This window comes from Dipodomys spectabilis, unplaced genomic scaffold (assembly GCF_019054845.1).
Source record: "Dipodomys spectabilis isolate Male_0828 unplaced genomic scaffold, ASM1905484v1 ptg000178l, whole genome shotgun sequence".
NCBI lineage: Eukaryota > Metazoa > Chordata > Mammalia > Rodentia > Heteromyidae > Dipodomys > Dipodomys spectabilis.
The window spans coordinates 769,743-786,267 of NW_024870855.1; the positions used below are offsets into that span (position 1 = coordinate 769,743).

At 47.9% G+C, this 16,525-nt stretch overlaps 1 protein-coding gene across 1 annotated transcript in view; it reads right to left on the reverse strand.

Annotated features, from left to right (window-relative positions):
• The window catches only part of Tns3 (tensin 3), a 201,657-nt gene that overhangs the window by 9,882 nt on the left and 175,250 nt on the right, over positions 1 to 16,525 (reverse strand). The window contains 8 exon segments of the mRNA XM_042694968.1: positions 201 to 278; positions 1,255 to 1,332; positions 2,153 to 2,248; positions 4,082 to 4,213; positions 7,217 to 7,303; positions 8,255 to 8,552; positions 8,554 to 8,893; positions 9,788 to 9,959. Of these exon segments, the coding sequence (XP_042550902.1) occupies positions 201 to 278; positions 1,255 to 1,332; positions 2,153 to 2,248; positions 4,082 to 4,213; positions 7,217 to 7,303; positions 8,255 to 8,552; positions 8,554 to 8,893; positions 9,788 to 9,959 (1,281 nt within the window).

The window sequence follows — 16,525 nt, forward strand, 5'->3', positions numbered from 1 at the left end:
TGCTGAATTTGGTCTGGTCCTAAAGTAATGTTTCCAGGCTGTGATACCCTGGGCCCGTCCCCTGACAACTGTACCCCACCCAGCTCTGTGCAAGCTTCTAAAAAAGGAAACTTCCTTCACAGTCCACAGGGAAGAAAGAAACCTGAATAAAGATGGTGCCCAGACACCAGGGGATGGGAGAGGAAGCTGTGTCCACTGACCTGCCCCCTGCTTCAACAGCTCCGCTGCTGAATTGGCTGCAGTCTGGGGAGAATTCTCTGTCATTTCCTCCAATGGATCTGCAGGAAGGAGCAAGAAAACACAGTTGTGAGTCCTCAAGAAAAGATCAAGACACGGATAACAGAAGTTCCGGATGGTGACATGAAATGGCTTTGCAGAATGAAGTTTCTCTTCAGGACAAATAGATGCTCAGAGAAACGGATCATATTCTGAGCCAAGTGAGGGAATTTAGCAATCAGACTATGATCTCTAAATTCATGGATATGAGTAGTCAACTTTTAAAAGGCAAATCCCAGTTGCCTAATATATTTTGGGGAACTCAGAACTCTGTGCACTTGCTTGGCTCTTTCCCTCAAGGCTGATGTTCTACTGCTTGAGTCACACCTCCACTGCTGGCTTTTTGCTGGTTAACTGGTGGTAAGAGTATCACAGACTTTCCTTCCTGAGCTGGCTTCAAACTGTGATCCTCAGATTTCAACCTCCTGAGTAGCTAGAATTACATGTGTGAATCATCAGCACCTGGCTCATCCATATTTTTAATTAGATAATTTTTACAGAGAATTATCTTTACATGGAATTAAGGCGGCTTGAGAAAGTTGGGCCATAGAGTCAATCACTAACGATATGTTCTGCTATTTTTAAAAAAATTATTACAGATGTTTCCGAACAAACATAAGAAAACAGTGGACCCATCACTAACATTCAGTGATATCCCATTTTGTCCATGTTTGCAGAATGACAGTTAAATCTAAATGGCCCTACGTCAGGTGTGCTATGTGTATGTTTGATATTGCCAGCTGCCGAGAGTCATCTCCATGGGAACCATGAGGTAACCCCAGGACATCTGTTTGCAGGCAGTGGGTGCATCTCCTCCTCTCCCCTCAGCTCGGAGGAACTCTGTGGCTCTCTTTGGGCTTACTCAAGAAGACATGTCAGAAGACAAAATCTAGTCTACCACCTCACAGCGTGCTCCTCCCACAACAGTGTACGGACAGCTCAGGCCATGCAACGCCGAGGCCCAAGCAGAGCACCTACCTCTCTCTGGAATAAGCAGCTTGCAGGGCAAGGCCAAGGGCGTGATGGAGTGCTGACATACCAGGGCTGTCAGGCTCCCTGAAAAGGAAACAGAGGCACACAGCATCAATAACCTCTTCTCTGCAGTATGCTCACCAAATGTAGGAGGGATGAGAAGGTAACTCCAACTGTGTGTGTGCATGTGTGCGTGCGCGCGTATGTGTGTGTGTGTGAAGGTAATTCCAACTGTGTGTGTGTGTGTGTGTGTGTGTGTGTGTGTGTGTGTACACAAGTGCCAGTCCTGGGGCTTAAACTCTGGGCCCTGTACTCTCATTTAGCTTTGTTTTACTCAAGGCTGGGGCTGTAACACTTGAGCCATATTTCTACTTCTGGCTTTTTGCTAAGATCAGAGTCTCATGTTCTTTTTCTGCCAAGTCTGACTTCAAACCATGATCCTCAGATCTCAGCCTCCTGAGTAGCTAGGATTACAGCCACGAGCCATTAGGCTCACTGGGTTAACTCTGACTCTGATCTCATACATTATCCCCACTAAGCAGAACTCAGGGCTTTGCTAACAAGTATGCTGGAGGTGTGCTGAGTGGCTCTCCCCTTTCCAGGAAGGAAGAGTGCCCTAGGCTGGGTGACTTGCCCTTCCCGGGAAGGAAGGGTGTTCTAGCCCTGGTGAGGCTCTGTGCTCCTTGTGCCTGGGTTTGGAGGTCACCTTGATGGTACCTTGTTAACACACATGATTTCTAGTCCTGATGTGGTGGTGTTTATCTGGCTTAACAACACTTGGCTCTCAGATCTGAGGACCAAACTGAGTGAATCACAAAGTGCAGATCATAAATCTTGGGTGGGCTGACAGAGGTATCTGAAGCATAGTGTTCAAGGATTCAAGAGCAAATTCGAGGGGACTCACCAAAATACGGCTCATTGGAGCAGCCTTTCAACCGCACTCCTTTTGGGGTACACTCGATCAGAAAGTGCCGGACAAGTTCATTAGACAAATCTCCAGCTGTGAACAGAAATTAAAGTAACAATTTTGCAGCCAACGCTGGTGGCTAATAGCTATAATCCTAACTTCTCAGAAGGCTGCGATCTGAGGATCAAGGTCTGAAGCCAGCCAAGGTGGAAAAATCCTTGAGACTCCTAATCACCAATTAACCAGAAAAGAAGCCAGAAGTGGAGCTGTGGTTCAAGTGGCAGTGTCAGCCTTGAGCCAAAAAGGACAGCAAGAGAACAATACCCTAAGTTTGAGCCTTAGTACTGGCAAAATTAAAAGGAAGAAGAGAGGGGAGGAGAAAGGAGAAGGAAAGGGAGAGGAAAAGCTCATGAATTCACCAGATACATTTGCTGGAGAACTGACTGCTGGAGAGAATTAACTAAAGAGTACAGTTTGTGCTCAGTTCTCTTCTGCATACCATTGTCAGGTGTGTGTGGGGAGAGGTAGGAGGGGCGGAGCTGGGGCAGGGAAGAGTGCAGAGCAAGCTAGAGAAAATGGGGCTGCTCACAGCCCAATGCAAACACACCCAAGGGCACTGGGACAGCCTAAAGGGCACCAAGGAGCCAAGTCTGGGGCTTCTGAAGTTTTCCCAAACAATGTGGATGATCCCGACACAGCTGGGAGGAGTGTGGAGACTGAGGAGGGGATTTCGGGCCCCGTTTGCTCTCCTGGGCTGCAATTCCACGTGCTTGCTTCAGAGTTAGTTAGTTGCAACATGTAAACTGGCCATGTTGCTTGCGTGCTTTTAATGGTGATCATTAAAACCCGTAAAGCTTTTATACATCTTTATGAATGGAGTTGTACTTCAAGACCAAAAGTGGCTTTAAGAAAGGAAAAGTACAGGACTGCCAGGACATCACTGGGCTCCTCTCTGCTCTCATCAATGGTGCAGGAGCAGCAGGCAAGGGCAGGCACGCACAGTCCTTTACGCCCAGAGCTGATCATGATCATCTCATGACTCTAGGCTTATATTCTCGCATCACTGTATTTTCGTGTTTGTTTTTATTTTGGCACCAGGGTTTGAATTCAAGGCAAGCTTTCTACCTACCACAGGAGCAACTGGTCCTTTTTTTTTTTTTTTTGTGGGGCGGTGGGTCCGGTTATGGGGCCTGAACTCTGGGCCTGGGCACTGTCCCTCAGCTCTTCAGCTGAAGGCTAGTGCTCTACCACTTGAGCCACAGTGCCACTTCTGGCTTTTTTCTTTTTGCTTATGTGGTGCTGAGGAATCAAACCCAGGACCTCAGGCATGCAAGGCAAGCGCTTTACCACTGAGCCACCTTCCCAGCCCGCTACTGGTCCTTTTGAGAGATCGTCTCAGTGTTTGTTTGGGCCTGTCTACACTGCAGTCCCCCTCTTAACACTTCCTACCAAGGCTGGAATGACAGGCATGTAGCACTATGCCCCTTTATTAAGATTACAGGAGTGAGCCACTGCCACCTGATGTTATACAGCTTTTAACCAACCTGAAAGTGCTCTATTGGGAATATATTCGAGTAGTACAAATGAAGTGCTACTTTTTCTAGAGTAAGAAGGGAAGTGGCCATTTGTCTGTACGGATGCCACCAGTGGAAAACCACTCAGGAAGTACCCTGGATGGGCCCCAGGGAGCAGGAGCTAAGGAGGTCGATGGGGCTGGTGACCAATGAATTTTTCTGAACAATGGAGTGCATTACCCACCATCACAAACAACAGATTCATAAACCTAACATTCTTCCTTGGACAAAGAGAATACTTGGGAAAATATACCTAAAAAATAAGAGATACAAAACAGAAAATCTGTGAGCATGGCGGTCAGTCACTTACTAACTTATTCCCCACAGACAGGATGATGGACGAGGCCCTTACCTTTCTTGTTCAGCTGCAGGACGGAGGGAGGGGGTGTGGCCACCTTCATGGCCAGCCCATAGGCCCCTCGGAAGGAGTGGCTGTCCCGCACAATGAATGAGCCAGGCTCTTTGTCCTTCAACATGGCAATGGCTAGAAGAAACAGAGGTCAGATAGATAAAAGATGTCACCCACTGAGGTCCTTGGCAAAGTTCCTGCTGAGGCTGAAGTATAGCCGGGTACGCACTGGGATGTGATCCTAGTGCCACAATGGACAGACTCCGTTGTCTGGGCATAGATGTCCACTCCAGGACTAGACTAGTCATAGTGAGTGATGGGGCTTTTACAAAGCAAAGGTTTCAGTGTTCTCTTCTCCCACCCCCCCCACCCAGCCCTGCACATGATCCCTGGACTTGATTCTCTACCCAACACAGTGAACCCTTCACAGACAGCCTGAGAAGCAATGGCCTGATACAGAACAATCGGAACTATAGTCATTTCTATTTTACTTTTTGCTTCCTCTTTCATCTGGAAGTGTTTCTATATTTACTTTACAAGATCGTAAGACATTAATCTTGGAACAGTAACATGCAACAAAGCATGGCTCCTTTCATTTTGTTTTTGGAAGTCTTGGCATCAGAACTTGGGGCTCACACTTGCTAGGCAGGCATGTTCTCCATTGAGCCAAGTCCCCGGCCCTTTTTGCTTTAGGTATTTTTTTCAGGTAGACTTTCATTTCATACTTGTTGCCTGGGTCTCTGATCCTCACACCTGCACTTCTCGAGCAGCTGGGATTATAGACTTGCACCTCCACACCTGGACTCTTAAATGTTCTTTTCTGTCCTTTTGCACATCCCTAAAACATCTTTGCAGTTTTTTCCAGGAGAAGCAAATCGCATAGTTATAAAAGAAAAACCAAAGAAGCCCAGGGATTGCCTTGTGGCACTCAGAGTAGCTGGCACACCCAGCAGAATGTAGACTATTACTCTAAGATGTGGAGGAAGTACATTATGTTTTCGAGTATAAGTGGAAAAATCACCAACAATGTACACACTGGGCACGTTAGATGAGAACAAATCTTTCTAAAATGGCCGCTAAAGGTCAGGCAAACCAAGATACTACTGTTTGTCTATTAATGTTCCCAAAGGCCCCTGTGGGTAAAGATTGGTGCCCACAGCCTGCCACTGGAAGTGCTGGAAATTTTAATAGGTAGGCCTGCCAGAAGGTGCTTCAATCACCAGGTGGGCTCTTAGAGGCTGGGACACAAAGCACTTTGCTGGGCACGCACTTCTTGCATGGGGGGACACCCATGCCAGTTGTGGGACAAAGCCAGAAAGTAATGTGATCTTGGATCAGAAACTCCAAAACCAAAAGACAAAGTAAACCTTTTTTCTTCATAAGTTAACTAACTGTCTGAGGTACTTCATTATGGTCATGGAAAGCTGACTAACACAGGTGACAGGGTGCCATACCATTTCTTGTTCATCTATCAGGTACCAGAAGTAGCCAGAGCTCCCCACTCAGTGCCTAAGAGGTACTCCAGGTTATCTCCCCGGTCTGTCTGCTGGAGGAGGCCTTTGCTGCTATGGTCCTTACACAACAGGAAAGAGTAGCTCAGCCCAGCCCAGCCCAACCCACCTCCATAATCCAGAAGACCAATGCTAACCAGCAGGAGGGTATACACAGAGCCCTTTAGAACATAACACCTCCTAGTCCATCTACATAGCGTTAAATAAAGTACTAGGGCCACCATCATGAAGCTGGGCTGGTGGCCAAGAGGACTCAGCCCCTAAAAGCACGGAGCCTTTAAACTTGGTAAGCAGATTTTCACAAAGGTCAATTCAGGGAAAGGCAAGACTATGGGACTGCTTTTCTTCTTTCCCTTCTCTCCTATTAAAAACAACAGCTTCATTGAGCTCATGGGAAGAAACACACATTCTCATAATTTCCATTATCTTTATAACCGAGTGGCAGGATTTCAAGGAGAAAGCCACTTCACTATTCATCTCTGGGCATTCCTGAGGCATGAGTGTAAGGAGAATGGGATGACTTTCTTCTGACCTTGAGATACCCAGGCATAGACTAGCCAGGTGGGTTCCTGCTGGCCACAGGTACAAACCACTTTCCCCCTTTTGAGTCCACCAAGCAGACCCTGGCTTTCCTTCTATTCCGAGGGGTCCAATCTGACCCCTAGTTGCTACGGACATAGCCACGGGCTTCCCACACCAAACTCTCTAAGGGTCACCCCCTCCTCCACCCTCAGACCAGAGCTCCACCCCCTGCCCACAGCAGCCTTCCATGGACCTAGCCAAAGGACAGCAGCTTCCCTAGGCAGAGGGTGGAGTTACAGGCACTTGTGAACTCAAGTGCTTGTCATCAGGCTGGGAATAGCCTGCCAGCCCACATTCAGTGATCAGAATTGGGCTAAAAAATAAAGGAGAAAGAAGTGGCAGTATTCCTCAGTATTGCCAATAACTTCATGATATACATTTAGTAAGGTAGGAAAGCGAATGGCCCCCTTGGTTCATGACACATGACCTAGGTGTATTCAGTATATTCACCCGCATAAACTATAGGGGTATTAGGTGTCAATTTAAAAAACATTGAAGACAGCACTGATTTCAATTTTTTAAAAACCATCTTGAGGCTGAATCAGGAAGATAGATGCTCTATCTGGTTTTGCATTAGGTTAAGTCCAAACAGATATTAAGTGCTTCCCAAAGGGAGCCAACCCAAGTGTCCAGAAAATAACGGGGTCTCTGACTTCCTCCAGCAGGACAGTGAAAGAGGGCATGTCTCTCTCCTTCCTGACCTTGTCCCAGCCAAGATGGTGACATGGGTGGTATGTTTCTCCCCTAGTAGGCAGCCCTGAGCTGGCCTTGTGGCGAGCTGGTGGCTGGTGGAATCAGCAGTGATTATACTCTGCACATGGCTGGGACTCATTCCTCACCAACTCCTCATGAGCGTGAGTTTTCCCCATAAGCCCCAAGGTTATGGCATTCCCTGAGAAACACACAATGAAGAGGGTCTGGTTCTAATCCACCGACACCTCAGGCGAGGTCCTCTCACAGTCCCACCGCAGGACCCCTCAACACCAAGCTGCCTGCACCCCACCCAGCACGGGAGAGGTCCCAGGAGGCCTTGCCTCCCACCTACCTTGCTCCCTTGAAATATCCGCCTTGTACCAGAACTTGGAAGTGTCTTGAACAAACTTCACCATCACAAGTTTATCACTTGGACTGTCTATGAAAGCAAAATGTAAAAGAGTGATTGTGACAGAAGTATGGAGGGACCTCCTGCCTGTGAAGACCTGCCAAGTCTGAAAACCAAGCCCCCAATAAAGGAAGAAGGGAATGTTCTAGAATGTTCTAGACCATACCTGATCTGGCTTGGGTTGGCAAGCTAGTCATGGGTCTACCAGACAACACTGGGCTTGGATACTTTATAACACACTTTTAACTGTACTTTTTTTTTTTTGTCTTTTCTTTTTTGGTACTGGGAATTGAACCCAGGATTTCACACTTGCTATATAAGTGTTTGCCACCAAGCTACATCTCAACCCTACAACACACTTCAAATACATCCAAAAATGGGTGTCATCTGACTGGTATGTCTTACCATGCCTTGCATATTTGTAACACTTCATAACTAAATTCTGGATAAATCTATAATATGAAAATCAAAGTAACTGAAAAAATCTGTTTGCAAGGCAAAGGGAAAAGGGGAGCAGGTGTTCTTTCTTCCATTGAGATGATTCTCAGGTAGACAATAGCAGAAGTAAAAAAATGAGTAGGCACAGAAATGGTGGGACAAAGGATGAACAAATACAGCAGTGGTACTCACTGGACACTATGCCAAAAATGAACTAACTGTACAACTTGTGGGTGGGGATAGGATGGAAAAACTGGGAGAGAGCAAGGGAAAGGGTGGCATTGTCCAAAAAGAAATGTACTCATTACCTGACTTAGGTAACTGTAACCCCTCTGTACCTCACCCTTTATAATAACAATAACAACATTTTTAAAAGAATGAATGGGAAATATTGAAAGCATATCTGGCTTGGGACCAGCAATATGGCTGAGACTCTTTTTAAGAACCCTGGCCCAGCCATGGAAATGCACACGCAGGCCAGCTCACACAGCAAACCCCAGACCCTTTCCTCCCAAGTGGTAAAACAGAAGTGGCAACACATACCTGGCAAAGGTGAGGCCACTTCGGAGGACTTGGAGAAGTCTGGAAGGACATTTGGGAAGGGGATGCTGATGGTGCTGCCGCTGTGGGGGCTGGAGAAGCCACTGGAGGAGGGGGAGACTGAGCCCAAAGAGCGATCACCCTCTGAGGCCCGCTTCTTCTCAGGGAGGGGTGGCTGCCCGGGCAGGGTCACTCCCTGACCCTGCAGGCCTGGGCTGTGGTGGCTGCTTCGTCCAGGGGACATCGTGAGGAAGCTATGGGGTGGGAAGCTGCCATCCACAGCCCCCGCTGAGGCCAGCGGGGGTACCAGGGGCTGGTGATGCCCCATGGCAATTGGCCAACAAGGTCCCTGGGTCCTCACCAGGCAGAAGGCCACCTCCCACAGGGGCAGTGCTGAGACCTAGGAAGGCCTGGCTCCCTGTGGGGGGGAGGGCATCTTGGGGCTCCACTGCAGACAGCTCATGGCTGTGCATCGAGGGCTGGGGCGCTGGCGAGGGAAAGCAGGGCCGCCCTGGAGAGTCCTTGCCAGAGCTGGAGAACTCGTTGGTACCCAGAGGGCTTCCTGAGGGCCGACGGCCCCCCAGCAGGGTGACAGAGGCTTTGGGGCTGCTCTCCGCCCACTGGCATTCTGCAGAAGGCAGACTGTTTGAAAGACAAAGCCAAATAGCCATTAGAGAAGGTGAGTTACCTGAAAATCTCTAACTAACCTGGCCTGTATCTACCTTATAGTTACTCAAGGAGAGCTATGGTTTAAAACTATTAAGTGGGAGATAGCAGAAGTGAGTTTCCAATCACATGCCATTCTGAGTACTGTGAGGAAATCTCACCCCTTCCTACCCCCATCTGTTATTCAGTGTCCCAGTAAAGTCACTAGGCATTCCTAGTGACACAGGCATTTTGGATCAGCCATCAAATACTTGTGTGAAGTTTATCACAGAGGCATAGGAGAAACCATAGCTGATATGGGATTTGGTTCTCTTCATGGTTTTAGACATGAGGCTCATGGACTGACCATCTTCTTCAGATGCAGGTGGAAGACTGAAGTGGAAACAACCACCCATTTAGGAATACAGAAAGATAGGTAAAAATACAACCCACATGACACACATATATTTAGATTAGCAAATAATCAGGTAAGTCCTTATTGTAATGAGAAAGGAGAAAGAATTAGGGGTGGGAAACAGAAAACCAGGTGCCCGGGGGTAACCTTTAAGGAATTTACTTCAACTCTGGCCAGTGGTCCCCCATTGCCTACTATGGACCTCTGCTGGGTAATGCAGGACCTTCTTGTCTTACTTTCCATTCTTGCCATCAGTCTCTCTGCCACTGGGTTTCTCATACTTCCTATAAATCCCATGTCCCCCTGAGCAGCTGGAGACAGCTACTCCCCAACCCTCAGGGTCACTTCTGCTCTGGGCTGGAACATCCCTCTGTGGGCGTTGATCTGGGCGTTGATTCTGGCCACAATCCAGAATCCTGCCTCTCCCCTTCCTCCCCTAGAGCCAGTGCCACTACCAGCTTACCCTACTGTCCTACCTCTCTCTCCTCTGGCCAGGGCCATTGCTTGAAATCGTACAGGAAGATGTGAATGCCTGCTGAAGGCTGGGTGTGGAGGCCACGTCAGCCCGAAGCATGGCGGCTTTGGGTCCAACAGGACTCTCTGACATCCCCACGGTGTGGCTGAGAATTTCTGGGCAGCCTCGTGGCTCTGCAGGAGAAAGCCGAAAGCGAAGACTGAATATGTGATCCAAGGTGTCCAACCTCAACCTTCAGTATGTGCTGTAAGGAATGGCTTCAGTATCTTAGGCTTTCTGGGACTCCTACTCCTTATAAAAGCTGAAGGGGGTAGCTTCCCATCACCATGCAGGATTGCCAGCAGTGTTTCCAGAGATAGCTGCTTGCTCAGGGCCTATACACAGTGCTTCCCATGTTACCTCAGCTGAATGAGTGAATGAATAAATGCCCCATGATCACCCAGGGTCACAACTGGTCTGTTTAGAGGAGAATGTCGGTCTCCTGCTGAAATCAAGTGCATTTGTTTTTAGTGCCAGTCCTGGGGCTTGAACTCAGAGCCTGGGCACTGTCCCTAAGCTCTTTTGCTCAAGGCTATTAGTACCAGTTGAGCTCTACTTCCAACTTTTTTTGGTGGTTAATTGAAGATGAGAGTTTCATGGACTTCCCTGCCCAGGCTGGCTTTGAACCTCAGTCCTGAAGATCTCAGCCTCTTGAATAGCTAGGATTACAGGCGTGACTCACTGGCAGCTGGCTGACATTTTCTTACAATGACTTGACCATCTCCTCCCAGAAAGACCACAATGAGCATTTTAAATTAAATGGTGAATTAGATAACTGTCTTCCAAGTTCATCCATCATGTTTCCCATGGTGCTGGGGATAAAAACACAAAACTATACAGTATTTCAAACTATGCTCTGCATGACTGATTTTCTTTCATATTTGACCTTTTTTCTCAGCGTTAAGGGGATCAAACTCTGGGCCTCTTGATCCATATCCTCAGTCAGTTTCTATTTCCCATCGAAAATATATTTGCTGAACACTAACTCTGCAAACAAAGTTTAGATCCATGGGAAGGTAGAAAAAGAAGGGCCAGGCGCCAGTGGCTCATGCCTGTAATCCTAGCTACTCAGGAGGCTGAGATCTGAGGATCTCGGTTCAAAGCAAGCCCAGGGAGGAAAGTCCATGAGACTCTCATCTCCAATAAACCACTAGAAAACTGGAAGTGGCGCTGTGGCTCAAGCGGTAGAGTGCTCGCCTGGAGCTGAAGAGCTGAGGGATAGCTCTCAAGCCCAGAGTTCAAGCCCCACGACTGACCAAAAAAGAAGAAAAAGAAGGAAAACACACAGGGGTGGGGGGGAGAGGGAGAGCGGGAGAGACAGACTGAGAGACACAGAGAGAGAACAGCACTTCTGCCCTTGGCGGGTGAGAATCAGAGGTGAGACAGCAGGTGAACACAGCCTGTAGGCCTCAGAGACGCATCTTCAGGAAATTCCTTTCTTCCTGGAAAGGCATTAGAAGGCTTCCAGGATTCTGGAAGCAGGAAGGACAGGATGGGTGGGTTTTTGATGAACACTATTCCACAGAAGCCACTTCACCATTCACTGCTGTGTTTCCAGCACTGAGATGGGCCTTGTAGGCATGCCATGTTGGGAAGGTAATGAATGAACCAGAGTGAATGAAGTGAGCAACAGCTAGCTGAGAGGTTAGAGGGGGGAAAGTTCAAAGCACTGTGCCCTGGGGCCTGACTCTGAGGAATGAGTAGATGAATCAGAATAGCTGTTTCACCCCTCAAGTCTCAGGCACCCGTGGGCCAATGAGGAACAGAACAGTCTAGGCAGGTGAAGTCAGTCACTCAGCAGCTCCTCTCATGATTGGCATCACTACCAGAGATCCCTAGTGCCTGTTTTTATTGAGCCTAAAGGCCACAGAGATCAGAGGAACCCATGCCAGGACTCGGCTGCCCAGAATACATTCACAAGGCATGCCAGAGGTGTTCACCAAATGACAAGAGACTAGCGAAGAATGAAACCCTACTTTGTTCCAATTATCACACTTTTTGGCTCAGAAATCAGCAAGCACAGCACTTCTCATGAAAGTGGCTTTGTTTATCTCCCTGTTAGCACCAGCTCTGGGGCAGGCTCTGTAGCTGTGTGGTTCTCTCTGTTCCTGGCCCAGAGTCAGAATTTAACCCTTTAGAGGAAGAAGACAAAAGCACCAGGTCCCGTGTTGATGCCTGTCCCTCAGCACAGAGGGGCTGGCTGCTACTTCTACTCCATCTGCAGAGCCCCAGACCCGGCCTGTGCTTACAAATGCAAGCAGGCAAAGGAATCTCTACTCGGCCAATGCCACAGCAACCAGTCATGTGCTAGATGAACCTCAATTATCACATCCATGGTTACTACCAAGTCCAGGGTGGGGTTGCAGGCAGTAAGAGAGAAATACTGGTGAGTGACCCCACTCTACACAGCACGGGAACCTTACACACCTCTGCCTCCCAGGATAAGGGGGGGGGGGGGGGGTAAAAGGGTTGGGTCCAGTCTCTGGACTGGAGAGCGGAGGACAGTAAATGCACAGGCATGGGAAGTGTCTGCAAATCTTACTCCCACAACTGGTATGTCCGGCAGGCCTCCCCTTCTGCACAAGCTGCAAGAAGTTCACTTGTAACGGAGCAGGCAAGGCAGGGCTATTGGCGCTGTGGCTTAAACTTGTATAGCTGAGGACATAAAATATGGAAAGTGCGAAGGGTGGGCAGGCTGAGCAGGCCACCCCAGGGCCTCAGTCACCCAGCATGAGCCTAAGGATGACCTGGAGCTGGGGCAGTGGGGACAAGGAAAAGCCATGACCTCCGACCTCCGATGCCTTGTGCAGAGCAATAGAGAGCCATTAGATGCATTGCCACTTTCAACTGAAAATGCAGTGAGGGGCCTCCTCTGCTCCCAGCAGCAGGGAACACAGGGCCAAGCACTGAGGGCATGATGGCTCCTTACAGCTACTATGAAAGGGCTGAGGGCCAGGCACCTTCCTTCTAAAGGCAAGCTCTGTAATATGGGTTTCCAACAGCAATGTGGGCACCCATAAGTCCGTTGCAGGCAGCGGGTACCTGATGCCCCCCACAGATCATGGGCCCTGAGCAGAAGCTTCCTGGCATCCTCCTGACACAATGTCACTTCTGTTCCTGATTGTCACAATCATCTTACTACTGGGCTACCCAAGCCCAGAGGCATTACCACACAGCTGGTGTTAGGAAACCCAATCCCATCTCACTTTCAGGATCTCTTTGAAGCCAGAGGCTGTCACTGGCACGCTGTGGGGCTGGAGATAAGATGCCCAGCAGAGATGCTGCACTGCGCCCAGTGGCCACTCCAAGCTGGGCTGGAACTGGGGGCTGGGGTACACCCAGTTCTCCTGGGATCTCAAGAATGCTTGCACTGCTCTCCTTTCTGCTCCCACTTCCTCTGCTTCCTTTACCAGATACAAGGGTGAGGGGGTCACTGGCTTCCTGCCAAATGAGCTATTTTTGTGCTTTCTTTCAAGCCGTGGGAGGAGGGCTCCGTGGGAAGCTGGACACTCCTCCCTGTCCACTGGTGCCTCCTGGTTAAGTCACCAGAGGAAATCACTGTACACACACAGCCCTGACAGGACTATTCGCGTGCACCCCTGCCAGCTAGGCTGGAGCCCCACAAACTAAACAGGAGAGACCTGCCACACACTAAAATTTATGAGTGACTTAGAGACATCACAGTCCATCCTTGGAGATGTAGAAACCTACAATACTTCCCAAACAAAACTTAGGCCCAGTGATGTTTAAAACAATCACAAAACTAACGTTTTCCTGTCTTCTTAATTTTTTAACAATTTTACCAACACATAAAAATTATCCACCCACACATATATTAGGTAGTAATGACAAATTGTCTTTTAATAGTTTACATCATCCTCAGTGAAAAACAAAATATATATATAGCAAGGGTCAGTATTAGAATATCCTGTCCAGGTAAAGACAGTTTGTTAAGTAACTACCTAAAAAGTCATTCTCGGCTGGGCACTGGTAGCTGTAATCCTAGCTATCAGGAGGCTGAGATCTGAGGATCACAGTGCAAAGCCACCTGGGGAAGAAAGTCTATGAGACTCTTATCTCCAATTAACCACCACAAAAGCTGGGAATGGAGCTGGGGCTCGTGTGGGAGAGTTCTAGCCTTGAGCAAAAAAGCTGAAGAACACTGTCCAGGCCCTGAGTTCAAGCCCCAGGACCAACACACACGCACACATGCACACACACAGGTATTCTCAAAACAGCCTTTTAAACACAAGCTAGACTATCCATCTCTCATCTATAACTATTGGTCTCTGCTCTACCACCTTCAATTTCTAGCACTCTTCTATCTGTATCTATCAACTGATTATCTTTCACAATAGCAATGGATATATCATATGTTTATTATCTATTACCTGTCATTTCTCTGTTTCTGGGACAAGGGGTGGAAGTGCTGGTACTGAGGCTGGAACTCAGGACCCAGACACTGTCCTTTAGTTTTTGTGCTCAAATTAGGGCTCTCCCACTTGAACCACACCTCTACTTCTGCTTTTTGATGGTTAACTGGAGACTAGAGTCTCACAGACTGTCCGGCCTGGGCTGGCTTTGAACCAGGATCCTCAGATCTCAACCTCCTGTGTAGCTAGGTTTACAGGTATAAGCTACCAGCTGGCTTGCTATTTGTCTTTTAACTACAGCTAGCCATCTATTTACCGTCTGTCTTTCACACATTTCTGCATCCACATCCTTTCCCTGCTGCTTGAGTCTCCCTTTCCACCATTGGAAGGAGTCCCAAAAAACAAGACATGAAAAATTTCTTTGCCTCCCCCTTTCATGCTGTTTCCAGGTGTGGATTTCAGGGCCACTGAGGCAGACAGCAGTTCTCTGGAGTCCATCAGTCTGGACTCCTTGGCTCAAGCAGCAAGGCCCAGGGCACATCCTCACCGTCCATAACCCCTTGTTCAATTACAGACTCCCACCCACTGGAGTCAGATGAGAGGATTTCTAAGGTCTCCTAGGTCTTCTGAACATTAACATTCAGTTTTTAAAAAGCAAAACTGTAGAGCTAAGTGTCAGAAACCTACCTACTCAACACTGAGATTTAGATCTAGTGCAGTTCAAAGCCAGCCAAAGATAAGTCTATAAAACTGTCTTCAACATGACCATCAAAATGCAGGGCTGAAGAAATGGCTCCAGTGGTAAAGCACCAGACATGTGAGCAACTTGAGGCCCTGAACTCAAACCCAGTGAAAGAAAGAAAGAAAGAAAGAAAGGAAGGAAGAAAGAAAGAAAGAAAGAAAGAAAGAAAGAAAGAAAGAAAGAAAGAAAGAAAGGAAGGAAGGAAGGAAGGAAGGAAGGAAGGAAGGAAGGAAGGAAGGAAGGAAGGAAGGAAGGAAGAAAGAAAGAAAGAAAGAAAGAAAGAAAGAGAAAGAGGAGGGAAGGAGGGAGAAAGAGAGAGAGAAGAAGAGAGGAAGGAAGGAAGGAAGGAAGGAAGGAGGAAGGGAGGGAGGGAGGGAGGGAAGAAGGGAGGGAGGGAAGGAGGAAGGGAGGAGAGAGAAAAAGAGAAAGAAAAAGAAAGCAACAACAAAACACCATAATTTGTAGGGAAGTTTGATAGTAGTAATAACTTTAGAGCCTTAGTAATAACTTCAGAAAAATGTCTTTAGAGCCAGGTGCCAGTGTAGCTTACATCTGTAATCCTTGCTAAGCAGGTGGCTAAGACCAGCAGGAAAGTCTGTGAGACTCTTATCTCCAATTAATCACAGAAAAGGCCGGAAGTGGCATCATGGCTCCAGTGGCAGAATGCTAACCTTGAGCAAAAAGGAGCCCAGGGACAGCATCCAGTCCCAGAGTACAAGCCCCAGAACCAGGGGGGAAAAAAAGAATGTCTTCAATTTATCATTCATCTGTTACCTTTCTATGATAAACAGGAATTTAGCCAATCTTTCTCCAAGAAAGAAAAAAATGAGTAGACAGCCAGACCTAATGAGAATTAATTCTTGGAGACTCAAAGAGCTATGTGCTTTCTTTCCTCCTTCTGCCTTCCCTTTTCTCCTTAACAATAATGGAGCTTGAACTCAAGAGCCTGATACTTGCGAGGCAGGTGCTCTACCACTTGGTCCCTAACCTCAATCCTTTATACTTTGGTTAATTTTCTTCAGATATGGTCTTGTATTTTGTGCCCAAACCAGCCTGGAACTGTTATCTTCCTATCTTTCTACCTCCCACAGTAGTTGGGATTACAGACAGCTTGTTTACTGAGATGATCTCTTGCCAACTTCTTCTCCCAGTTGGCCTTGAACTTTGATCCTCCCAATATCCTTCCTGAGGCGTGGTCCACCATGTCTGGCCCATAAATGTTTCTTGGTAAGAAGCAAAGTCCTACATTTCAGTCTTATTGATGCTCCACATTCCCAGGAACAGCCACCTGTAAGTGGATAAATGCTCGCTTTCTTGGTATCAAGCTTTGTTTTCCCTGTGTGTATATGGGGGGGGGGGGGGGGAAGGTCTGGGTACTCTCCCTGAGCTTCTTCTGCTCAAGGCTGACATTCTACAACCTGAGCTACACCTTTACTTCCAGCTTTCTGGGTGATCAACTGAATATAAGAATCTCCAGGACTTCCCTACTTGGACTGGCTTTGAAACTGATTTCAGCCTCCTGAGTAGCTAGGATTACAGGTGTGAGCCACTAGCTCCACGTGGCTTGAGCCTCGTTTTTGTTTTT